General features: G+C 36.4%; 3 protein-coding genes across 3 annotated transcripts; 1 reads left to right on the top strand and 2 right to left on the bottom strand.

The window, feature by feature from the left end:
* Nucleotides 1–5,619: 5,619 nt before the first annotated feature.
* Nucleotides 5,620–7,915, bottom strand: LOC114264598 (uncharacterized). Its single transcript, XM_082918606.1, has 4 exons — nucleotides 7,003–7,915; nucleotides 6,445–6,659; nucleotides 6,070–6,360; nucleotides 5,620–5,955 (listed from the first exon to the last, which is right to left on the bottom strand). The coding sequence occupies exons 1-4, from the start codon at nucleotides 7,913–7,915 to the stop codon at nucleotides 5,620–5,622; spliced, it is 1,755 nt and encodes a 584-aa protein (XP_082774732.1).
* Nucleotides 7,916–8,143: 228 nt separating this feature from the next.
* On the bottom strand, nucleotides 8,144–8,812 carry LOC145822032 (uncharacterized). Its single transcript, XM_082918605.1, has one exon. It carries the CDS (start codon nucleotides 8,810–8,812, stop codon nucleotides 8,144–8,146), a length of 669 nt encoding a protein of 222 aa, XP_082774731.1.
* A 5,544-nt stretch (nucleotides 8,813–14,356) lies between these two features.
* Nucleotides 14,357–22,074, top strand: RH39. Its single transcript, XM_028205117.2, has 9 exons — nucleotides 14,357–15,148; nucleotides 15,378–15,473; nucleotides 15,563–15,751; nucleotides 15,896–16,036; nucleotides 19,157–19,297; nucleotides 20,100–20,242; nucleotides 20,803–20,932; nucleotides 21,038–21,086; nucleotides 21,464–22,074. Exons 1-9 carry the CDS (start codon nucleotides 14,564–14,566, stop codon nucleotides 22,000–22,002), a joined length of 2,013 nt encoding a protein of 670 aa, XP_028060918.2. The 5' UTR covers nucleotides 14,357–14,563; the 3' UTR covers nucleotides 22,003–22,074.
* Nucleotides 22,075–26,565: the final 4,491 nt, after the last annotated feature.

Below are 26,565 nucleotides of genomic sequence, written 5' to 3'. Positions count from 1 at the left end.
GAACAGGTTGCTCGTGCGCCCATATGGGCTGCATGTGCGGTGAATTATAAGCTGCTCCAGCGACGAAATTGGGTCGCTCTAGCGGTTGTGAAACAGAATGCTTTTGGGCCTAGGCCACTTGTGCAGCCTGGGCCTCTGTTCGTGCGTTTTTTTTTTTTTTTTTGACGGATGGACAACTCATGGGCCCATTTGGGCCGCATGGGCAGTAAATATTGGGCCGCTTGTGTGGCGCTCAAGCAATATGCTTTTGGGCTTGGGCCGCTCGTGCGCCCTGGCCTTTCACTCAAGCGCCCAATGCTTGGAGTTTTGCTCGTGCATCCTATTGGGCAGCACGTGCGGCCTATTTTATTTTATTTTGATTTTTTTTTTTTTTTTTTTTTGTAATCTTGCTACAGCCATTTACTCCCCCAGTTCAACTTGTACCTTTATTTGACAATCAAAATAAGAATAGCACTTTGAAAACATTTAAAAGCTCAATAAATATATAATCTTTACGTGAAAATCACGAGTACTACTTTTCTCTCTAACAATGTTTGTAACTTTCCCTATTCACCAACAGGGTAACAGACTAGGTTGATTCAGTATCCAAAATTAAAGCACATAAAGCTAACTCAACCTATGAGGCTGCCAAACAGAGTTTAACCTAGGGTGATTTTTGAAGCAATCTCCACACCGTTGGGTATTTAAACCAGACTTTAGTATCGGAAATTCCAAACCTTTGCATTCTAGGCTTTGCCATTCGAACTTTAGTTTCCACCGTCTCAGTTGGTCTCCTAGGAACTCACTACAAACACAGTTAGGTGGCTATACCAGACCGTCAGATGTTGTTTAGGCACGACTAACACCAAAAGAATTACACCTTTAAAGGATTTAAAGTCTCCTAGACACGAAATGTAATCACACACACCACACAAAATACTATTTTTGTCTTTTATTTTTATTTTTATTTTTATTATTTTTTTTAAGACAAAAACAATAGCACTCAATATATCTAAATATTTGTTAAACCAAAAACAAAAGCCTTTCCCCCTAACTTAAATGACAATAGCCTCAATGGCATATATCAAAAAGGACCGACAAGAACAGTAAAAGGAAAGGGAATTAAAACACAATATACATCCCTGAAATGCAGAGAAAAATGCCCCCCACTAGAAGGAAACTATACCTGCAAAAGGGTTTGAAAATAAACACAACAAAATTATTATTATTATTATTTATATTTTTATTTTTGGATCCAAGGCTTCATGTTGATCTTCCTTTAAGTAATCTACCTCAAACCAAATTTGTTAGGTTGTACTCAGCAGTTCCATTTAAAGGTGTGCTTATCTATTTGGCCCTGACCCACCACACTGAAAACATACAAAATAATAAATAAAGAACAAAAACTAAAATGCTCATGTTTCCTCCCGAGAAGAGCTAAACATATTGTCTTCAGTCAAATATCAACACAAACTTTTTTTTTTGGGTGCCTTTTCTTCCAATTTATGAGATATGGGTCCATGTAACGAAAATCAATCAACTTGTCCAATAGTGCTGGACTAGGTTGTAAATGACTTGTGGAAGAATGATTAACCGAGTGAAGAAATATGTGTGTGAAAAGTATAGTGTGTAAAGAAATCTCATGGGTGGAAACAATAAGATCAAAACCAAAAATAAAATTCCATTCATATTGATTTACTTTATCACTATAGTTTTCTACAATTAAATTATGACGCCCCAAATTTTTTTTGAAACGTCATAAGATTTAAATAACGATAACTTGCTAGATAAAGTTTTAACTACTAATTAGGAACTTTTAAGTTCTTACATAGTCAAAGTCCAACGACAAAATAAAACTACAAGTTCACACATGTCACAACATAGTTAAATCCTAATACAAGGGATAACAGGATTTTATTTTGATAAAATATTGACTCTAAGTCAACCAAGGTTCGATATTGGCAGCAGCTCCAATTTCAGCTTCAGTCCCTTCTTCGACATAATCTGGCATGAAACGCCAGGGCAACAAAATATATGCCATGAGTTTTGCAATACAGTAAAAAAACGTAACTAACCTACCATTCTTTTTAAGAGAAAAATAATAATATTCTAAACATGAGATAACAATATAATTATACACAGAATTTACAACCATTAGAATAATTTCAGTAATTTTTATAAATTAGGTGACACTCGAAATCTCACCAAAGAGATTTAACTTAACAACCACTAAACATGGTAACGGTTAATTTGAAACCCTCCCTTGGTCAAATATTTAAGTGTTACCAACCGTAACTACCAGGGATGCCCACGTCCGGAGTTATATACCCAAGTAGTGGCATCCGTGGTCTGCCCCAACGAAACGGTCTGGCAGGGGTAAGTAACCTCCCTGTGTGCCACCTGCACATCCACCCTTATTCCAAAACCGAATACCAAAAAGGGTTCAAATAAGTCCCGTGCCATTTTAGAGTTTCGCAACACAATTTACGTGAGAATTCTCAAAACCATGGCTCACCCTGAACAACCGGTGTTAACTGTCAATCCTTAATTCCGTATAGTCTTTAAACCAAGACTCACCTCGAACAACTGGTATTAACCGTCAATTGTTAACTTTGTATATGCCGTTAATCATTTCAGTTAATTTTGATATTAATCACAAATAATTCCAAATTTTTAATCACAAGTAATGTTATACCAACTCATTAAAATTTCCAATCATAAAATATTGCATGTGTCACACAATACTAAATAAAAGTACAGAATTTAAATAAACAATTTATTTAAACCATGGTATGAAATAATAACTTAGATACAAGAATTAAACCATAAATACACACATGCACAAATTTTTGATTTACAAAATTAGAGTAGCATAATATTAAAGTGGTGATTTTATCCTATCTAAAAAAATTTTCAGAGTATATATCTTGCAAATAAAATTATAAATACATTACTTATACAACTCTAAAATTCATATCAATCTACAGGATACTCAATAAACATGTTATGGTTATTTTTTAGAAAGTATTTTCCAAAAATAACTTATAAATAATTCTAAACAAATTCCAAGGGTGTTTATGACACCGATTTGTCACATTTCCTTACATTAATTCCATGCTTAAATTTATAGATCAAACCCATAATCTAAAAATTTATCATGAAACTAGACTTCTCAAATTTCATATTTTAGTTAGAAATTACCAGATTTGGCTTAGTATAGAATTTTAAATAAATTTTCAAATACATGGTAAAATATGTCTCACAGTTTCAGATTTAGTTAGAAATTTGTATAAATTCGTAGAAAGCTCAACAATTGTTACTGAAATTCCTTGACGAACTAGACATTATTATTAACAACTTTGTAGAAGAAACCATCTCTAAATTTTGAGTATAAAATTGTCTAAAAATTCGAGTGACATTCTGGCAGATTCAAAATAGACTATTTTCATCACAGTTTCAGATTTAGTTAAAATTTTGTATAAATTCGTAGAAAGCTCAAAAATTGTTACCAAATTTTTTTGGATAAACTAGATATCATTATCAACAACTTTGTAGAAGAAATCATCTCAAAATTTTGAGTATAAAATTATCTAAAAATTCGGGTAACATGCTGGCAGATTCAAAACAGATTATCCTCAACACAGTTTAGACAATGTATCATATGTATACAATCTGAAAATTTCAATTATGTAAAAAAAATGAGAGGATTGAGAGGGTCTTCTTACCTAGTAGTAGGATTGAAATGGGTGATGAAATGATAGAAGAATTTGCTTCCTAAACCTTTTTCTCTTCTTCTCCTTCTGCTGAATTCTTCTTCCCTATTTCTTCCTCACCCGTCAAAAGGAATACATGCATGCAAACACTGAAACCTACCCTTCTATGCATGACTATTACGTGCATTATATAGACCTCTGAGGCTAGCTCTCTCTCTCTCTCTCTCTCCCTTTCTCTCTCTCTCTCTGCCATTACCTTTCTCCAAGTTCTAAGAACAAGCTTTCCCTAAATTTTATGGTTTCCTAATTTCTAAGAGATGGTGGGTTTGGTAGGAACTGTGGGTTGTTTGCCCACGGTTTGTCTGTTTGTATATATATATATATATTTTTTATTTTATTTATTTATTTATTTATTTATTTTTTCTAACAATAATTATTAAACATCTACAACATTTTTATTCTTAATAGGGTCTTTGTTAGCGATAGAATTGGGTTAATTTAAAAAAACTAATAATTTAATTAATTTATTTATTTTCTTTCAAGAATAATTTAAATATGGGTTTTCACAATCTACCCTCCTAAAAAGAATTTCGTCTTCGAAATTAATTCGTACCTTTAGACTCGAAAAGTCGAGGGTAATTGACACGTATCATATCTTCTCGCTCCCACGTTGACTCTTCCGTCCCACGATGTCTCCAGAGAACTCGAACCAATGGTATAGTTTTGCCTCATAATTTCTTCTCGCGACGATCTAAAATCTTGACAGGCTTTTCTTCAAATGTCACGTCTTCATCAAGATTAATTTCCTCCCAATTGATGATGTGAGAAGGGTGTGGCTCGTATTTTCGTAGCATAGAGACGTGGAAAACATTATATACTCCAGCTAGTTGAGGCGGTAGAGCCAAACGGTACGCCACTTCTCCTATTTTGTCCAAAATTTCGAAAGGCCCTATGAAGTGAGGTGACAACTTTCCCTTCTTTCCGAAATGAACAACTCCTCGGCGAGGCTATATTTTCAGAAACACATGATCTCCAACTTTAAATGCTAAAGGTCTTCTCCTTTGATCTGCATAGCTTTTTCTGCCTACTCTGAGCGGTCTCAAGCCTTTGCCTAATTAGTTTCACCTTCTTGGTAGTTTCTTGAACTAACTCTGGCCCTAAAAGAGGTGCTTCTCCGACTTCTGTCCAACATATTGGTGATCGGCAAGGCCGTCCGTACAAAGCTTCATACGGTGCCATACCAATACTTGTTTGAAAACTGTTATTGTAAGAGAATTCGACTAGTGGTAAATATTTCTCCCAACTACCTTTAAAGTCCATCACACAAGCTCGAAGCATGTCTTCTAAAGTCTGAATTGTTCTTTCTGATTGACCGTCAGTTTGAGGGTGAAAAACTGTACTAAAACACAACTCTGTACCCAAGGCCTTTTGCAGACTTTGCCAGAACTGTGACATAAAACGAGAATCACGATCTGACACTATTGAGACTGGTGCTCCATGCAATCTAATGATTTCTCGAATAAATAATCGGCTTAAAGATTCGAGTGTGCCTGCTGGTCAGGAAATGTGCCGTCTTAGTTAATTGATCAACCACCACCCAAATGGCATCATGGCCTTGCGGCGACCGGGGTAATCCCGTTACAAAATCCATTGTTATGTGTTCCCATTTCCACTTAGGTATTGGTAAAGGTTGGAGTTTCCCTGTCGGTCTTTGATGTTCTGCCTTCACTTGCTGACACGTCAAACACTTAGATGCGAATTGAGCAACATCCTTCTTCATTCCACTCCACCAATACTGTCGCTTAAGATCCTAGTACATCTTATTTCCTCCCGGATGAACCGCAAAAATCGAATGGTGAAATTCTTTAAGTACTTCCTCTCTTAATTGTTGATGTTTGGCATACAAATTCTACCTAAATACCTTAAACTACCATCTTGATGGAGTGTCCAAATCCGGTGAAGATTCCTCGGTCACTAATCGGGCCTTGATGAAGTCGGTCTCCTGATCAAATCTTTGGGCTTCCAACACTTTGGTAAGAAGTTGGGGTGTTGTAACTATTGTAAACAACCTACCCTTTCCATTCTGAGTCTCTGGTTGTAACTTAAACCCATTCACAGTGCTTACCATTTCCCATTCTTTAATTGATATGTTGGCTACAATCTCCCTTGTCTTTCGACTTAGTGCATCTGCTACAACATTAGCCTTTCCGGGATGATAAGACAAGGTAAATTGGTAATCTTCAAGGTACTCCATCCAGCGTCTCTGCCTCATGTTCAAATTTATTTGTGTGAACAAGTACTTTAAGCTTTTGTGATCGGTAAATATCTCAAATTTTTCGCCATAAAGGTAATGTCGCCAAGTCTTAAGTGCATAGACCATAGCTGCCAACTCCAGATCGTGAGTAGGATAATTTTTCTCATGATTCTTCAATTGTCTTGATCCGTAAACCACTACCTTCCCGTTTTGCATTAACACACTACCTAACCCTTCTTTAGAGGCATCACAGTAAACAGTGTACCCAACGTCGTGTTCGGGTATGATTAATATTGGAGCGCTTGTCAGTCTCTTCTTGAGTTCTTGAAATGACTGCTCACACGCTTCGTTCCATTCAAACTTTACTCTTTTTTGCGTTAGGCGTGTCATTGGCTTGGCTAATTTGGAGAAATCCTGAATGAATCTCCTATAATAACCTGCTAATCCCAAGAAACTACGAATCTCAAACGTATTCTTAGGTTGTTTCCACCCCATTACTGCTTCTACTTTAGCAGGATCCACTGATATCCCTGATTCAGACACAACATGACCTAAGAACTTTACTTCCTTCAACCAAAATTCACATTTGCTAGCTTTAGCATACAATTGGTTTTCTCTTAGAATTTGCAAAACGGTTCTCAGATGTTGCTCGTGGTCTTCTTTCGATCGTGAGTATATCAAAATATCATCAATGAATACTACCACAAATTGGTCTAAAGAGGGGGTAAAAATTTTGTTCATTAAACTCATGAATACCCCAGGAGCATTTGTCAAACCAAATGGCATTACCACAAACTCATAGTGGCCATAACGGGTTCGAAACGCAGTTTTGGGTATATCTTCTCCTCTGACACGAAGTTGGTGATATCCCGACCTAAGGTCAATTTTGGAAAAACATTTTGAACCTCTTAATTGATCGAACAGGTCATCAATTCTAAGTAAAGGATATCGATTTTTTAATGTTGGCTAGATTTAGTTGTCGATAATCGATGCACAATCTTAAGGTTCCATCATTCTTCTTCGCGAATAATGCTGGCGCTCCCTAAGGAGACGTACTTGGTCTGATGAGCTTTTTATTCAACAGTTCTTGCAACTGCTCCTTCAATTCTCGAAGTTCAGCTGGCGCCATACGATGTGGTGCTATTAAAATCGACGAAGCCCCAGGTTGAAGCTCAATCGTGAAATCTACGTCTCGTTTTGGGGGTAATCTCGGCAATTCATCAGGGAAAACGTCAACGTACTCGCACACCACATGGGGTAATCCTGGATCCTCTCGATTTTCGTCTTCCAAAATTAGGCTCGCCAACCATCCGGTTAGTTGATCATGCCATCGCGACTTGCGATACGTTGGAGTTAGAGAATCTTGTCTATCCCCTTTAAATTGAACTTTCGTGCCGTTAAGGGAGGATGCTGTCACTGTCTTACAATAACAATCAATAATGGCTCGATGAACTGGCAACCAGTCCATTCCTAGGATAACGTCAAAATCAGACACACCCATAACTCTTAGATCACAGATCAAATGTGAACCGGAGATTTCTAACTCACAAGATTTACATACTAGATTTACTCGGGTTTGACCTCCTAAGGGTGAAGTGACACTCATAGCTATCTCTAACGCTTCTAGTTCTAAACCCAAACTTGTCGCACATGCAGTGGATATAAAAGAATACGAAGCTCCAGAATCAAACAATACTTTAACCCAAGAATTCATAAGGATTAACATACCTTGAATTACTGATGGGTTATCAACATCTTCTTCTTCTTGGAGAGCATACATTCTCCATACTGCCTGTTGGTTAGTCTCTCCTGGTTTCTTTCCATTTTCAGCTCCTTGTGGTTGTGTTCTTGGTCGGCCTGCATTCTTAGAGGCTTGTGGCTGCCCCTTGTTGGTCTGAGTAGTTTGAGTAGGCTTAGAACCTTGCCCAGGTTGGCATCTGTTGTATTGTTGTGCCCCTCGCTGATCCATAAAATACTCCCCACCTTGAGGACACTCACTTCGACGATGCCCCTGTTGACCACATCTGAAACATCTTCCTTTCCACTCATTTACAAAGTTTCCTCATTGCTGGTTTCCTCGATTCTGCCTTTGTTGCTGTTGCATTCCTCCGGCACAGGGTGCTGGCGCAGGATGGTTTCTGGTGTTGCGGACTGGGCCTCCTCCGCGTGGTTGGTTGTTGTTCCTTGATCGCTGATTTCAAATGCGTTCGGAATCTGCTAACTCTCGTTCCACAATTAAAGCTCGATCCACCATCTGGGCATAGGTGGAGAGTTGCACTGCGATCAATCTTCCTCTAATGTCTGTGTCCAAGCCCCATTCAAATCGCCTAACCTTATCCTCTTTATTTGCTACTATGGCTGAAGCGTACCGTGAAAGAGCTTCAAAACGGTTCGCATATTGAGCGACTAACATTTTTCCTTGTTTTAGTTGGAGGAACTCTTGAATCATTTCTTGTTTTAGCGAGTTAGGAAAATACTTTTCCATGAACAGGTCTTCGAACTGTCTCCAAGTTAATGTCTCTACTTGTCGAGTACTTTTGATCATTTCCCACCAATGATCTGCTTCCCCTTCCATTTGAAATGCCGCCATGGTCACTCTATCTTGTTCATTTCGGACGTCGGAAGTATCTAGCAACTTCTTAATTTGTCTTAACCAAGCTTCAGCTTCATGGGGGTTTGATCCACCAAGGAATTTGTAGGGACGTAGCTTTTCAAATTTTGCTATCATCTCCGATTTGTTTTGATCTTGGTTTCGGGGTGGTATATTGCCTACCCTATCAGCAATCGCGCGTATAATTCGAACAATATCGCCATCAGGCACTCCATCACCATTACCGTTGTTATTATTTCTTGTTCGTCCTGCCATTCTCATGATGGGATTTTCTTGTGATTTATTCATTTATTTATTATCATTATTATTATTATTATATTTATGTGCAAGGATAGTTAAAAAAAAGACTTCATTAATTAGATTAGATAAGCTACAATTAGCAAAATACAAATAAAACAAAGGAAAAGATTAAATAACATACTACGGGCAAGAGATAGCCCCTACAATCTGAGTTAACTCCTACACTCACAATTCTAAACTAGGCAATTTTTTATTTTTTTTTACATGTGAGCATACAAAACAATCAGTTAGCCTAGTTTATAGTTCCCTTAAGACCCCTTAAAATAGCCAAGGAAAGTCTCTCCACACCAGGGCTTCCAGCTCCCATGTGGCTTGGAAAAGTCCCATGAATCGCCACAGCACCCTTACGAAGATAGCAGTTTCGCACACACGATGCCCTAGCAGCAGCACTGGCTCCTCCCGATAAGTCCTCCAGTCCCTGAAGTTCACTGACCCATCTCTCCTCACAATTCTGCTTGGGTCGGGCATGATACACTGAAGGCTCCAAAAGTCAAAAAGGTCGCCTACCCTATCAGTGAAACCATCCGGGAAAGGGCCTAATTGATATACCCAGAGAGTCTTTTGTCCTAGAATCTGGACAGGTCCGATATAGGTACCCACCCAACTCTCAGCTTTCCAAGCACAACCTCCTAGGGGATAAAGTCTGACATATACAAAAGAGCCAATCTGCAACCTATTTCGCACATCCCAACCCTCAAACGTGGCTTTTATATCTCCAGTGTTCTCCTCGGTATTGCCTTCCATAGACTCATCTTCAGTGTTTGAATCAATCACAATAACCTCCGGGGCGTTGTATATTGGTACAACTTCTTCAACTTCATCAGACTCAGACTCAGACTCAAGTCCAGGATCAGGTTCAGGGTCAAGCTCAAGCTCAAATTCATAGTCTTCTATAGGCATCTCCACTTCTTCACTTGGGTCAGATTCTATGGATTCATAGTCTTCTATAGGCATCTTCACTTCTTCACTTGGGTCAGATTCTATGCCATAGTTTTCCACAAAATTTTCCTCGTTAGAGTTAATGTTTGATGACCCTGGCATCCTACAAATAAAAAGGTTCTAACTTAGTCAAGTCACCGCAAAATACAAATTAACGTAAGGTTTTCTTAAAAACAAACTTCTATCCATGGCCCAAAGGTTCAAACCTAGGCTCTGATACTAAGCTGTGATGCCCCAAATTTTTTTTGAAACGTCATAAGATTTAAATAACGATAACTTGCTAGATAAAGTTTTAACTACTAATTAGGAACTTTTAAGTTCTTACATAGTCAAAATCCAACGACAAAATAAAACTACAAGTTCACACACAACGTCACAACATAGTTAAATCCTAATACAAGGGATAACGGGATTTTATTTTGATAAAATCTTGACTCTAAGTCAGCCAAGGTTCGATATTGGCAGCAGCTCCAATTTCAGCTTCAGTCCCTTCTTCGACATAATTTGGCATGAAACGCCAGGGCAACAAAATATATGCCATGAGTTTTGCAACATAGTAAGAAAACGTAACCAACCTACCATTCTTTTTAAGAGAAAAATAATAATATTCTAAACATGAGATAACAATATAATTATACACAGAATTTACAACCATTAGAATAATTTCAGTAATTTTTATAAATTAGGTGACACTCGAAATCTCACCAAAGAGATTTAACTTACCAACCACTAAGCATGGCAACGGTTAATTTGAAACCCTCCCTTGGTCAAATATTTAAGTGTTACCAACCGTAACTACCAGGGATGCCCACGTCCGGAGTTATATACCCAAGTAGTGGCATCTGTGGTTTGCTCCAAGGAAACGGTCTGCCAGGGGTAAGTAACCTCCCTGTGTGCCACCTGCACATCCACCCTTATTCCAAAACCGAATACCGAAAAGGGTTCAAATAAGTCCCGTGCCATCTTAGAGTTTCGCAACACAATTTACGTGAGAATTCTCAAAACCAGGGCTCACCCTGAACAACCGGTGTTAACTGTCAATCCTTAATTCCGTATAGTCTTTAAACCAAGACTCACCCCGAACAACTGGTATTAACCGTCAATTGTTAACTTTGTATATGCCGTTAATCATTTCAGTTAATTTTGATATTAATCACAAATAATTCCAAATTTTTAATCACAAGTAATGTTATACCAACTCATTAAAATTTCCAATCATAAAATATTGCATGTGTCACACAATACTAAATAAAAGTACAGAATTTAAATAAATAATTTATTTAAACCATGGTATGAAATAATAACTTAGATACAAGAATTAAACCATAAATACACACATGCACAAATTTTTGATTTACAAAATTAGACTAGCATAATATTAAAGTGGTGATTTTATCCTGTCTAGAAAAATTTTCAGAGTATATATCTTGCAAATAAAATTATAAATACATTACTTATACAACTCTAAAATTCATATCAATCTACAGGATACTCAATAAACATGTTATGGTTATTTTTTAGAAAGTATTTTCCAAAAATAACTTATAAATAATTCTAAACAAATTCCAAGGGTGTTTATGACACCGATTTGTCACATTTCCTTACATTAATTCCATGCTTAAATTTATAGATCAAACCCATAATCTAAAAATTTATCATGAAACTAGACTTCTCAAATTTCATATTTTAGTTAAAAATTACCAGATTTGGCTTAGTATAGAATTTTAAATAAATTTTCAAATATATGGTAAAATTTGTCTCACAGTTTCAGATTTAGTTAGAAATTTGTATAAATTCATAGAAAACTCAACAATTGTTACCAAAATTCCTGGACGAACTAGACATCATTATAAACAACTTTGTAGAAGAAATCATCTCGAAATTTTGAGTATAAAATTGTCTAAAAATTTGAGTGACATTCTGGCAGATTCAAAATAGACTATTTTCATCACAGTTTCAGATTTAGTTCAGATTTAGTTAAAATTTTGTATAAATTCGTAGAAAGCTCAAAAATTGTTACCAAATTTTTTTGGATAAACTAGACATCATTATCAACAACTTTGTAGAAGAAATCATCTCAAAATTTTGAGTATAAAATTATCTAAAAATTCGGGTAACATGCTGGTAGATTCAAAACAGATTATCCTCAATACAGTTTAGACAATGTATCATATGTATACAATCTGAAAATTTCAATTATGTAAAAAAAAATGAGAGGATTGAGAGGGTCTTCTTACATAGTAGTAGGATTGAAATGGGTGATGAAATGATAGAAGAATTTGCTTCCTAAACCTTTTCTCTACTTCTCCTTCTGTTGAATTCTTCTTCCTTATTTCTTCCTCACCCGTCGTCAAAAGGAATACATGCATGCAAACACTGAAACCTACCCTTCTATGCATGACTATTATGTGCATTATATAGACCTCCGAGGCTAGCTCTCTCTCTCTCTCTCTCTCTCTCTCCCTTTCTCTCTCTCTCTCTGCCATTACCTTTCTCCAAGTTCTAAGAATAAGCTTTCCCTAAATTTTATAGTTTCCTAATTTCTAAGAGATGGTGGGTTTGGTAGGAACTGTGGGTTGTTTGCCCACGGTTTGTCTGTTTATATATATATATATATATATATATTTTATTTATTTATTTATTTATTATTATTTTTTTAACAATAATTATTGAACATCTACAACATTTTTATTTTTAATAGGGTCTTTGTTAGCGATAAAATTGGGTTAATTTAAAAAAACTAATAATTTAATTAATTTATTTATTTTCTTTCAAGAATAATTTAAATATGGGTTTTCACATAAATCCCTATCAATTTCATCCACACAAGAGGCCAAAACTATGGGGAGAGTTTCTGTCATATTTCTGTGTGCAACGGTAGGTTCAAGTGACAAATATTCTAACTCCATATCAGTTGTTGGATCACTAGAGAGATGTGTTGTGGCTTCATTAAGTTCAATTTGCAACTCTTTTTCAAAAATCTCATAGCATGCACTCTTATGAAAGTCTTGAACGAGTTGGTCAAAAGAAATCCACACCTCAATTGGTAACATCTCAAAATTTTCAATTAACCACATTGTGTCTACAAATTGACTTGTTTGAGAGTTCAACCCAATGTAAAAGATAGTAATGAGTTGAGTCATTTTGTAGTCATGTTGTGGACAAGCATCTACATAGCTCTTGTATCGTTCCTAACAATGACAAAATAATTCATCCGCTTCCCGAGTAAAATTTAATATTTTTCTTTTGAGAAAAGTGAGGTCGGATGGAGGTTGTGATTCTTTCCATTTAAAAAAAGCCAACATATTTATCCAATTCAGGGGGGCAAAAACAGCACTCGTGCATACACCACTCTCTCTCTCACACACACAATATATTTGTTCACCGTCCATTTTTTTTATATAAAATTAATTTGATTACATAATTATCGATATCCGATCAACATAATTTTTTATAAACATATAATACTTGATAAGTCATATACATTAAATAATTTAAATTATCAAAACAAAATTTATAATAAATTTCTACAAGTCAAACCGTACGACGTATTCCGATTAAGAACGAGAGGCAAGCTCATTTTCATTTTTAAATCCCTTTCCATACCCAGCCAGACCAAACCCAGCGTAAAGATATTCTAGCTCCGTTTGACAAGAGTTAAACGGGATTTTTTTGACTATTTTAGCCACAAAAGATAAAATAGGTTCACAAAAATTAAAATATTACATCTAACCCATAATCATTACATAATTCTCTCACAAAAAAAATAAAAAAAATCAAAAAGTTAAAAAGTTAAAAAATTCTTCCCAAATCAAATTTTTTAATTCAGAATAAAATAACTAAAAAAATCAAAAAGCTAAAAAGCTAGCCCACTTACGAAATGGAGGCTCTGAGAGGTAGGGGTGTTCGCGGATCGATTTTGTGCGGTTTGCGGTTCGGTTTTGACCCGCCCGTATCTATGCGGTTTGGGAAAAAGTCAACCCGCAACCGCCCGCAGTGCGGTTTGCGGTTTGTGCGGATAGGGTTTGCAAATGTGCAGGCGGTTGCGGGCGGTTTGCGGTTTACACTTTTTTCTTTAAAAATTAATTTTTGAGTTTTTTTTCCCAGCGAATTTAGGCATCAAATTCATTTTATATATTTGTGATAACAATTTTTTGATGAGTTTACAAATAAAAATTGAATATCAATGCATTAAATGAAAATACCCAAAACAAAGAAACCCTACACTAGCATTTTTGCCATGAAAAAAATGTATATCAATGCATTAAAGGTTGTACTCAATTAGAATTGCCAGCTCAGTAATCAATAATCAAACTATAAGTTCTATCGACCATTAGAAGGAAAATTTTATTAGGAAAAAGTGGATGAATCACCAATGAAAATCATATAAGAAACCAAGTTTAGGACTTGATAATTTTACGGCATTAAGAAAGTTGAGAAATACTTAAAAATAAGGATCCTAGTGTCATAGAGAATATAATGGTGCTCCTGTAAAAGTTACAAAGTTGGTATATAAAAAATAATAATAATAATAATAATTAAAGTGCGGGCGGTTTTTGCGGGTTGCGGGTTTAAACCGCGACCCGCCTGCAACCCGCAAATTTGTCATATTTCAAACCGCATCCGCCCGCATTATGTTTGCGAAACCGCCCATTTATATGCGGGTTAGACGGATTGGCAGTTTGAGCGGTTCGGATTGCCCACCTGAGAGGTCATCGTGTCGCTACACTAGACTACACTTGGTTCGACCTACCGGTGCTGCGAAAAATGGGATATGGCGGTGGAACAGCAGCAGGAAGGACACTTCTTCTTAGCCTTTCTCTCTCCTCCTCCTCATCGTCATCTTCAGTCTCAACCCGCTTCTCTTTCTCTCTCCTCTCCCCAGCCAAACGTTTCTCTCTCTTCAAACTCTCTTCCCCATCTCCCCCAAGGTTTATCCTAGGGTTTAGGCCTCTGTGCTCCATTCCCACCTCCACTGCCACCGTCACAACAGAGGAAGCATTAGAGCCCATAAAGCACTCAATCCTCCTCGAGAGGCTCAGAGTCAGACACCTCAAGGACTCCTCCTCAAAAACCCCAGCAACCAGACCTCCGCCACCGCCGTCGGCCTCTTCGGTGGATGGTGATGGGTCGAAGACGAAGAAAAAGAAGAAAAGTGGAGTCTTGGCGTCGAGTTTTGAGGAGCTGGGGTTGACTGAGGAGGTCATGGGGGCTTTGGTGGAATTGGGTATTTCGGTCCCTACTGAGATTCAGAGTATTGGGATACCTGCTGTGCTTGAAGGGAAGAGTGTGGTGTTGGGTTCTCATACCGGCTCTGGCAAGACTCTTGCCTACATGTTGCCTCTTGCTCAGGTAAATTTCACACCTTCATTGGTTTGTCTGAAATCTATCCATAACCCATTAGGAAAATTGAATTGAATTGTTTGGCCTTTTTTTTTTTTTTTGGTGGTGTTGTTGGATTTTGGCTATTATAATTTTATGTATGTTTAGAAGAGTACAAAAACATTACCGGCTGTGTTGACTCTGAAAGACTTTTGCTTGTGATTAATTAAAAAAGCTTCTAATTTGTTGATTTTTATAGTTGTTGAGACAAGATGAGGCATTGTATGGTATGCTAATGAAGCCCAGACGTCCTCGGGCTGTTGTGTTGTGCCCTACAAGAGAGCTATCCGAGCAGGTTTATCATATACTTTGTATGGATTTTTGCTTCACATGAATTACATAAAGGACTTCTTTTGCCAAATTAAAACCAAATTGTATATGCAGGTGTTCCGTGTGGCAAAGTCTATCAGCCATCATGCACGATTCAGGTCTACCATGGTAAGTGGTGGTACCCGTTTAAGACCTCAAGAGGATTCATTGAACACCCCGATTGACATGGTAGTGGGGACCCCTGGTCGGGTTCTGCAACATATTGAGGAGGGGAACATGGTTTATGGTGACATCAAATACTTGGTGGGCATCCTTCTGTCTTCTTCCTTTTTTGTCGGCACTTTTTCCTCTTCTTTTGACAATCTATAAGAAAAATGTGCAACTGCAGTAGCATGTTCACATGATAGTAACTATGGAGCACTTAATCATGATGTCAGTCTTTTATAGGTGTTGGATGAGGCAGATACCATGTTTGATCGTGGGTTTGGTCCTGAAATTCGCAAGTTTCTTGGACCCTTGAAAAATCGCGCATCAAAATCTGATGATAATGGATTTCAAACTGTTTTGGTCTCTGCAACAATGACAAAGGTACACTCAATTGCTAGATCATCTAAATACATTTATGAGATGCTGTTCCGTAGTGATGTGAAACCCATAGCATTTCTTCTCAGTGTGCTTTGTTTTGCATAGAATTTGAGATGCACCATTATTTTAATGGCATCTAAATGAGTTCAGTAGTTAGCGAGTCTGTTTAGGGATTTTAAAAATGTTTACATCTTTTATTTTCTTTTTTGTTCTCAATATTAAATAGTACTATCTGGTTTGAAACTAATTGGATTCTACAGAATTTTTTTGTTTGTTGAGATGCTGTTGAAGTTATGATTCAATTGTTTCGTATATCAATATTATGTGAAATTGCTAGGTAAGTGGTCCTTTAGCAACTTTAATAGTTAACATGATTTTCTTGTTCATAGTGAAATTAGGTTGTGCAATCATATATAAGTTACATATTTCTCTATCTCTGATTTTGTTACCAAGTGTTAATTTGAGAGTTTTCTGGGGAGGGCTAAATCGCTTATATTTTTCATGGTTCCCAGAAATCTTTGACTTTTCCCATTTTCCACTTAGCTCTGTAGGTCCACTTGCTTATTAAGAAGCACAAACCGTCAACTATCTCCTACCAAAATGTTGCGGTTTCCCCATGGTTAAGTCATCATCAAGTATTGCTTTTAGCCAAAATGTTGTGACGCGAAATGTTGTGACGCGAGTGACCAAGTCGAGTTAGAGGTGATTCTTAAAAGTGTTAAAGCCTTATCTGCTTATAGCTTCTTTCAGGGAGTCCTCTACTGTAAAGAATATCCTGAGGGCTTCACATTATATTTTACTAGCGGTCTGCGTGTGCAACTTGAAAAAAAACTAATATTATAGAAATAATGACAAAGAAAAATCTATATGTAGAATGTGTTGCTCAAGTGGTAAGAGTGTTATTTATCAAATCCATGGTCTTGGATTCGAGCCCCATCCTCCTCTTTATATAATTTTACAAAAACACCAAATATAAGGGTATTTTGGAAAAATCCAAAATAGGACATTTTGTGTCAACACCATGAGAAGCCTTCACATATATAATAGTATAGATGTTTTACCGACTGATGGAGGGAAAACGATTATGCCAAAAACTTCTATAGAAAATTTCATTAGGGACTTTTATCTATCAAAAAAAAAAAATCATTAGGGACTTCAAATTATATGTATTTTAGATGCATTTGGTCTTTCTAAATGAGATGAGGCATACTTGGCCCCTCAACCATTGCCACTTTCTTTCAAGAGATATCGGCTAAACGAAAAGGGGATTTGTGCTTTCCTCAAGTGGCCAGCCCCACCTTAGAGTGCTGGTTGGGTCGAGGTGCTCCACTTAACCCCATCTTCGAGCTTCTATTATTCACTTCTTACGTGAAGCGTGACCACCTGCGCTCCATCTATTGGCTTGTACAAAGACCTAAGGAACCGAACCTCCTTATAGAGGCTCGAGCTTTTGCTTTAATGATATAGTAACTTTAGATATTAATATGAACACAAGTCAAGGAAACTTGGCCAAGCTAGAAATCTTGTGCAGAATTTTCGTAGTAAAAATTGTCTACGTTACACGGACTCTGGTGCGGGTATTGGGTGCGGGTGCGTTTCTAAGGGTCAGGCGGGTATCGGGTGCAGGTGCGTTTCTAAGGGTCAGACACTTCAAAATTAAAAATTGAGGATACAGATCTAAATTTGGATACGGGTACAGGGATACGTTAAATAGTTATTTTTAAATATATTTATTATATAAAGATAAGTTAAAAAAAATTTAAGAAATAATAGATTTTGTTAAAAAAAATAACAAATAAAAATTATAAAAATTATTTTAAGTATAAATTAATAATATTATATATGATAAAATAAATTATTTTTATTTTAGGTATAAAAATTATATTATTTATGATATATTATATTATACAATAATATTTTATAATATGAATAATATTATACAATGATATTTTATAATATTATATATTATTATATTAATGTAATTTATATTATATAATATATAAAAAGAGAAAGAGGATAGAGAACAGAGAAGAGAAAGCGGACAGAGAGAAAAGAAGACAGTCGAGAGAGAGCGAGAGAGAGTAGAAGAAGAGGGAGATCAAGAGACGAGAGAGAAGACAGATTGGGAGAGAAAAGACAGAGAAGGAGATCGAGCATCGAGTGAAGAAGATCAATGTTGAAGTCGAAGCCGTCGAAGCCAATGACTAGAGGAATCGAAGTCGGCGACCAGATCGAACGGCGAATGGCAACCATGTTCTCTCTTGCTCTCTCCTCTTTCATTTCTTTTGCCGTAGCCGTTTGTGAAGAGCCGTATCCTGGCTGTATCCTGCACCCGCACCCTGTGTCGTGTCGTGTCGTGTCGTGTCAACACGGGTACCTCCGAAAATCCAAAGAGTCTGTGTAATGTAGAAAATTGCTAACTTCTAATCTAATGACATATAGACATTTGTGAAAGGCTTAATGGTTAACAAGTAGTTTGAGTGCACAAGATGTGCTGTTGGATAAAAGGTATATCATATCTTAGCTTTACATAAGCAAGCCTTTAAACCATCCAGGTCTGCTGATGGAGATGTGAGAAACTCTGGGATGCATATTCCCCATGGAAACCCTTCTCATATTAGGATATTAGATAATTGCAGCCTCTTCTGTGGATGCAACCCTGTTCTGGAAACATATTATGGTGATCTGATTGCTGTTGGAGAGATGCTCGTGTGGGTGAGGAGAGGAAGGCTTGATGTTTATCCCTTTTAGCGATCAAGTGTTTAGTTTGGGGAGAATGGAATAGAAGAACTTTTGATGGTTCAGAAGAGCCAATTTTGAGAATGAAGAGTAAATTTTTGTCCATTTTGTACCCGTTGGTTTCAGGGGCGTTTAATCCATCTTTCAACTAATTTTTAGATTTTGTAAGGACTTTTGAATAAGTTTTTGATGTATAGTTATCTTAAATTTTCTTTTGCATACAGGTTGCATCTACTTGGTGCCTCTTTAAATATATTTTCTACATAAAATAAAATGTATTTTTGTGGTCAACATCTTTTAATGGTTATCATCTAGTGATTTGCTTCTATACAGGTTTTTTGGTCTTCATGGATGTTGGACAATTACTTATGTGATGTATTGCAGGCAGTACAAAAGCTGGTTGATGAAGAGTTTCAAGGAATTATACATCTGCGCACTTCAACATTGCATAAGAAGATTGCATCTGCTCGCCATGATTTTATCAAACTTTCAGGTTCTGAAAACAAGCTGGAGGCATTGCTACAGGTCTATTTCTGTTGATCTTTGTAATTATCCTATACTGATCACCAGTAATATAGCAGTGGCAATTTAGCATTGGTAGTATAGTGGCAATGACCTATCTTTTTACCCTGACCCAAAGAAAAAAGAAATGTTTTATACATAGCAACACAGATGTCATGTTGAGGGTGTGGAATTCTTATTTATTTACATAGCTATCATATTAACAATGGAATTCTTATGCTTTGACGCAAATTATTTGTATATTTACAAACTGTCTAAAGGAGTACTGTCTGATAATTTTTTCTATTGTGGATAGCTAAACTTGATTAACCTGTGGAAGGAAACAAAAAAAATCAGAAGTCTTTGTAAGGGATCTAAATCTCATGTTGGGAGTTGGAAGTAGTATCCCAAAACCTCGTGTTGCAAGGGCAAGGGGAATATATATTTTGAAGTATAATATTTTATACAATTGTTGAAGTGAAAGTTTGATTATTGAAAAAGCATATGCTCCTTTTGAATGGGCCGCAAGTTTTACTATGGATTCATGGTATTACATTCTATGATTCTATGTAATCTGTTGGCGTTGAGGCCCTTAACAGTTTCAAACTCTCATGACCCAAACATTACGTGAAGTTGACAATTCTTATTTTACCTATCATGTTTGGGGAATATTTGACAGAACGACGTTAGTATTAACCTTGGCAGTTGCAATATTAAACTTTATCTGCATAGCTGAACATTGAATCATGTTATAGAATTTGAGCTGGTGTAACTTTACAATTATTCTGATTAATAACTAAATTCACATTTGATAATGTCAATACAGGTCCTCGAGCCAAGTTTAGCAAAGGGAAATAGAGTGATGGTGTTTTGCAACACGTTGAATTCTAGTCGTGCTGTGGACCACTTTCTCAGTGAAAATCAAATCTCTACTGTTAATTACCACGGAGAGGTGCCAGCAGAACAAAGGTGAGGTGGACGAGGTATTATTTTCTGTTATAGCTTCATGTATATATATTTGCCAGTGTGTTTGCACCCGTTTGGTGCTTTGAGTGGATTGCCGCGACGTCTGGATGGCATCTATAAACCCCCAGATGTTTTTAGTTTTGACCCGCACAGCACACGAGAATATATACAAAACCCCCCATTCCCAAACCCACAGAAGGGAGAAGAAAAAAAATGAAAACCTAAAAATATCCTTTAAGAGGGGATGGGAAAAAGCATGCTTCCCAAATTTTTGGGGTAAATCTTGACTATAAGAACGAGAATAAGAAAGTGAATCTCAGCTGTTGAGATGCCAAACCCAAAATAGAGTTTTTGGCACCTTGCAAATAAAATGAAAAAAGAACAAAAAGAAAGGGCAACAGGTGGGTAGTTCTCCTTTTTCTCTTTGTTTTCCTGTCCCTTTTGAGTGATGCAAACAGCTGAAGGCCTGGGAAAGCTCTTTATCAGAGCTCAACTGCGTATGTATTAGTCTTTGGTAGCACAGTTTTCTTCTGCCTTTGAAGTGCCGTGTTTTCCTGACCTAGGGTTGAAAACCTCCAAAAGTTTAAGAGTAATGATGGAGATTGCCCCACGTTGGTGTGCACGGATTTGGCTGCTAGGGGACTGGACTTGGATGTGGATCACGTCATTATGTTTGATTTTCCCTTGACCTCTGTAAGCATCATCTATTACTGCTTTGTCATTATTCACTTTTATCTTGCTTGTTGATTTTCTTTTTCCAACATTTGAAAGTTATCCTTCCTTTCTTTTGACTTTTAGATTGACTACCTCCATCGGACTGGAAGAACTGCTCGCATGGGTGCTAAAGGTATTTTCCTGCATCATCTGATTGGTTTCATCAATAAAAGAATCTAGGAAAAGAAAAAAGGAGGAATATGTTTAATCCGTGGTCCAATTGGATGAAATATCGCATCTGAATCTTGTGGAAACCTTAATATATATGTCTAAACTTCTTACCTTGTATGCTTGCCCACTTCAGGATAAAATTTAAATTATTACTCATACTGTCACTCTAAAGGGAAGTATTTTGTCCTAAAAATCTGGTTATGTTTGGCTTTTAATCTCCATTTGAGCAGACCAAGTCACACTTTGCTTTGATTTTAGAGTTTGCGTTAAAATTTTTGTTTTAACAATATATTTATTACCACCATTGAGTTGCTAAATCAAGATACCTTTGTTTAACAGGTAAGGTGACAAGTTTAGTTGCCAAGAAGGACCAGACTCTGGCCGCTCGGATTGAGGATGCTATAATGAAAAACGAGAGCTTGGAATCCCTCACTGTAGATAACGTCAAGAGAGACATTGCCAGGTCCCGAATAACTGAGCAAAAGAATTTCAAATCAGCAAAAATTTCAAACCAGAACAAGTCTAAAGCTGCACCAGTGAAGTCATCGAGTGTTCCAAACCAGAAAAACAAGAGCAAAGCTACATCAATGAAATCATCAAGTGACCGTGGCAAGGTTTTATTTACCAAAAAGAGCTCGGGAACAAAACCTGGAAAAGGGTCAGCACCATCCAAGTATCCAAAGACAGCAATTAAAGTGTCCAAGTCATTTAAATCTTCGAGTGCAAGTACTTCAAAACGCTCTTTTTCTGGTGGGAAGAAAATAATGGACAGCAGAAAGTCTGGTGGTGTGAAATCCACAACTTCAAAACTAAATGTTGTAGGGTTCAGGGGGAGGAGTTCTTTGTCTGACAAGAAACAGCCCTTGAGAGTCAACTAATTGTAGCCACAATTTTGGATCGTGTGAATTAAAAGCTCATTACGATTTGCACTTGAGTGTATTGTTTTCCAAGTTACTGTGTGTTTGGTTTTAGTTTTTTGGATTAAATTTTCTGAAATTGAGTTTTTTATTTTTCGTATTTTTTTTTATTTTTAGTGTATTTTTAAAATTTTAAGCATTTTTTGAACTTTTTAGATGTATCTTACTTAGATGTATCTAAAAGTAAAAAATTTGTGAAAAAATGTTTTAAAAAATTAATAAATACGTAAAAATATGAAAAATATATTGAATTCTCGTATATTTTTTTGATATTTTTGGTATTTAGTAAATTTTTAAAAGATTTTTTTCACAAAAATTATACTTTTTATGTTTATTTATGTTAGGTGTATCTAAAAATTAAAAAAATTGTCTAAAATATTAAAAAAATCAGTAAAAATAAAAATAACACAGAAAATAAGGAAGTAAATTTTTTTTTTAAAATGTTTTTGAAAAACAAAAAACAAGCTAAGTGTTGTTTTGGAACTCTGTGAGTATACTTCACTGCTACACATTTCCTTCACCAATGCTGTGCTGAATTCTATGAATGATCTCTTGATTGTTGAGTTGTTAGCCGGGAGGAGAGAGAAGAGCACATGAATTAAACAGTGCAAAGGCATACAAGAGAGGGGTCACTACTGCAACATAGCCTGCTTGAGGCATACATACTTGATAGCTGCCGGTGCATTAAAGAGATATGGGTGAGACATCATGAAATCCTTAGGAATCAAGTTCAACTGCATTGGAGTGAGTTTTTATTTAGTCTTCTTATGAACAAGGTAAATTGCCTAATTGGGGTTGTTGGGTATGGAGGATTTGTCAAGGTTTGGGTTGAGATTGACTCTTGGTACAAAACATCTACAATAGCTCAAGACCGTGAGGGGTTGGTGTGGTGGACGAGATGCTTGGGTTCGAGGCTTATGGCTGTGAGTGCAATTTTTTTTTTTTTTTTTCACTATTCCCCTCCTACCACAAAAAATAAAAAAAAAAATTTCTAGTTCCATAGCTCCATGCTGGTGAATGGGCTCATTGTTGCATCATATAGGTCATGTTTACTCAAATTTTTTTTTTTGAAAACTATTTGTAATTGATTGCTAATATCATGAGTTAGGGTTAGGACTAGTAATTAGTTACTATGTAGTATAGGAGATGATATTATATATATGTTGTGGGTATAATGGTATTACGATGATATATATCATAAGATAAGAGAGTGATAAATGTTTGTAATTATTGGATGGAGTGATATGAGCAATTTAATGGCCATGAGATTAGTAATACTATTGTATTGGCCGTCTTACTATTTTTGTCAATTAGAAGTGGTAGTTGAATTTTTTATTTTATTTTTTTTATGATACATATTTCACCCATGATATTATCAATTGAATAATTCTAGGTATTCATCATTATCTATCTCAAATTTACCCCGAATGAAATTATATGATTGTGATTAAATTTGTGTAGTGTGAGGTCTGTGTGTAGAATGAATCTGAATCACAAGATGATAATTCTGAATAAATTCAAACTAAATAAGGATGAGTTTGTAATATTACTCTTATCAATTTCAATGCCCTCTCCAAACCATATGTCAAAGAGAAAAAATTTTATTTCCACACACCTACTTACCTCTATGTACACACTTAATGATTTATTTTTTATTACAGTTTTGTCCTAAAATAAAATTACTAAAGTGTCCTTATCTTCTCCAGCAAAACCCTAATTTCTTAACCTTAACCCTAGCTACCGTCCACCACTATTGCCGCTGCTATTACAGTTTTGGAAATATGAGTTCATTACAATCTCTTGATCTCAACAGTAACCAATTGAGTGGGAATTTTCCTAATACACTATCTAGCATTATTAATCAACAAACACTCTCTCTCTACACCAATAATTTCTTTGGTAGCATCTTTGGAGACTTTGGAAAGAACAGTCTCTTATTGTTGAATGTTAGCTTTTCTAACAACGGCTTCTCCGGAGAACTACCACCGGGATTGTGCAATGGCCTTGCTCTCGAGGAATTGATAGTCAATGGCAACAATTTCACCAAGCCATTGCCGAAATGCTTGAAGAACTGCTCTTTATTAACTAGAGAATGGGTGTTGGTTTAGGGTTTCAATATTAAAGAGAGGAATATTTTTGGCAAAAAAGGTTGTGCATTGAGTAAGATTACAAAATTCAAAATTAGTTAAGGATGTGGAGTGAGATATTTTGATGTATGAAAATAGAATTACCCGTCAAAGAGGGTAGGGTCTCATAATTGAAAAATTATTGGTTGGTCCAAAGGCACTACGTGGTCATACCTCTCACCAATCACAATTTATCATACTTCCTCATATTCTCAAATCACTCAATATAAATTCTTGAGTTTCACTCCCTCCACCAATTATAGTACTACTGAAACACCACGTAACAATACCTTAACGCTAATCAAAAACTTTTCGTCATAACCTTTTTTAGCAGGGGGAAACTAGACAAGTGGCCATTTTGAAGCCCAATTTGATAATTAATTGGCCCTATTTGGATCCAACTTGGTCCCCAAACCCATTGGGCACATCCCAAGCACCCCTGAGATTAAAGCCCACTCAATCAGCACTTCATTGGATTGCCCTTTCGGTTTGATTAGTACCCTACTCACTACCCCGAGCTTACAGAGGTTTTAGTACTAAGGAGAATTGCGCACTGCTCTCTTCCTGTTTGCTCTCAAAATGCTCCAACGTTCAGCGATGTTTCTCTGTAGATCGCTTTCCAGACACCCTTTTCATCGATCTTCAATACCCACTTCTTCTTTTACCTTCAAATCACTCACAGCTTTCTCAAACCAATGCGTTTCAGACTCATTTTCGTCTCAAAATTCCATGAAAATTCGTCATTTTCTTCGCCCAACAAGCTCAAACTCTGCAACCCAGTTGGGGATTTTCCAGATTACGAGGCAATACTGTGTTGATACGAGCAAAGTGGTCGACGAGATCAACCTTAAGTTCGCAGAGGCAAGGGAGGAGATAGAGACGGCCTTGGATTCCAAAGAAACTGTGTATTTCGATGAGGAAGCTTTGTGTGCTCGGGACGCGGTTAAAGAAGTTCTGGACATGTATGAGGGGTTGCTAGCAAAGTTGCCAGAGAAGGAAAAGGGTGCAATACAGAGGTCTATGGGGCTCAAGATTGAGCAATTGAAGGCTGAGCTTGAACAATTGAATGATTCGTAGTGAGGTTTGTTGATTCATCTGAGTTTTGTCATATCTTGATTCGAGTTCATTGATTTTTATGTTTGATGTTGTAAGTTTCGTGGTTGAGGATCGAATTTATTTGTTGTTTACAATAATGGTAATTTATGATTCTGCATTAGAGATGGTATTTAACAATGCTATTTGAAGATTTTGGTGTTGTTTTTATTGGAAATTTGTCTACTTTCTAATTTCAAATGTGTTGAATGGGATGGGCAGACTTGGTGAGGCTATCATTACTTCCAATGAATACATAAGCTTATAAAGCACATTGCTAAATACCTGGGGATACTGTGTGCTTGGGGTTTGTTACTGCAATACGAACCTCTCTTGATCAATGGTGACTTGTTTATTTGCTGTGTGTAATTTAATGGAGTTCAAGTTTCTTTCCAAGCCTTAAAATGTGGCATTAACCTATTTGGTGTTGCATCCGTGTGTGATTTTGGCATCATTTTGCTGTGTGTTACTAATAAGACTAAATGAATTTGCGTCTTGAAGTTGACCAAGGTGGTTCAATATTGCAGCATTAATCTCATGCCTTTAGTGGAGGGAAATTATATGACCAATGAATTTGTTTAGAACAATATGGTCCCTTGGGCAATTATGTCTATTGCTTGCAAGATTTTATCAGTCCAGTTTTATCTGTTAAACAGATGACTTTGTGCTAGAACTTATTTGGATTCAACTCAACAAAATGTAAGATGCCAACTTATTAGGTAGTTAAATCATAAGCTGTCATGCCCTTTCCAACTGCCTCAAAGTCCATTTCGCTTTTCAACCTTACTCATCCTTATGGCATTTTCTACTTGTGATTATATAGCTCACCATTGTAGCATTCATTGGCCAAAGTTTCAAATTAGTACACAATTTGAGACAACTTTTCCTTCTTGCCCCCTGTTGGTTTGAGTCGTTTGATCTCTGCCTTCTCACCTTTCATTGGTTTTTATTTTTAGAACTTTTTCTTCCAGCTGTGTTGCCTTATCTGTACTTATAGTTTCTTGATATTGACTATACTTGATCCTACACTAAGAAGCAAGCACACTGACACGCAATACGACACTGACACGTTGACAAAGACAATTTTTTAAAAATATGCAGGACATAACACTTGAGGGACACACAACATAGCACCAATTTATACAAGTCTACATTGTTTTTTGTTTTATCGTTGTATCCTATCCTAAGTTATTTTTTCGAACCTATAAGTAGACTACATTAGATGAATGTTCGAGGAGTACTTCTCATTTGTCGCTTTCTAATTCTGTGAGCAACTCATTCAATCTCCCTTTTTGAATAATCAATA

The sequence above is a fragment of the Camellia sinensis genome, chromosome 3 (genome assembly GCF_055761805.1).
Source record: "Camellia sinensis isolate YWXY chromosome 3, ASM5576180v1, whole genome shotgun sequence".
Taxonomy (NCBI): domain Eukaryota; kingdom Viridiplantae; phylum Streptophyta; class Magnoliopsida; order Ericales; family Theaceae; genus Camellia; species Camellia sinensis.
The sequence above is the reverse complement of the archived record's forward strand: the minus strand, read 5'-3'. Positions and strand labels throughout refer to the sequence as shown.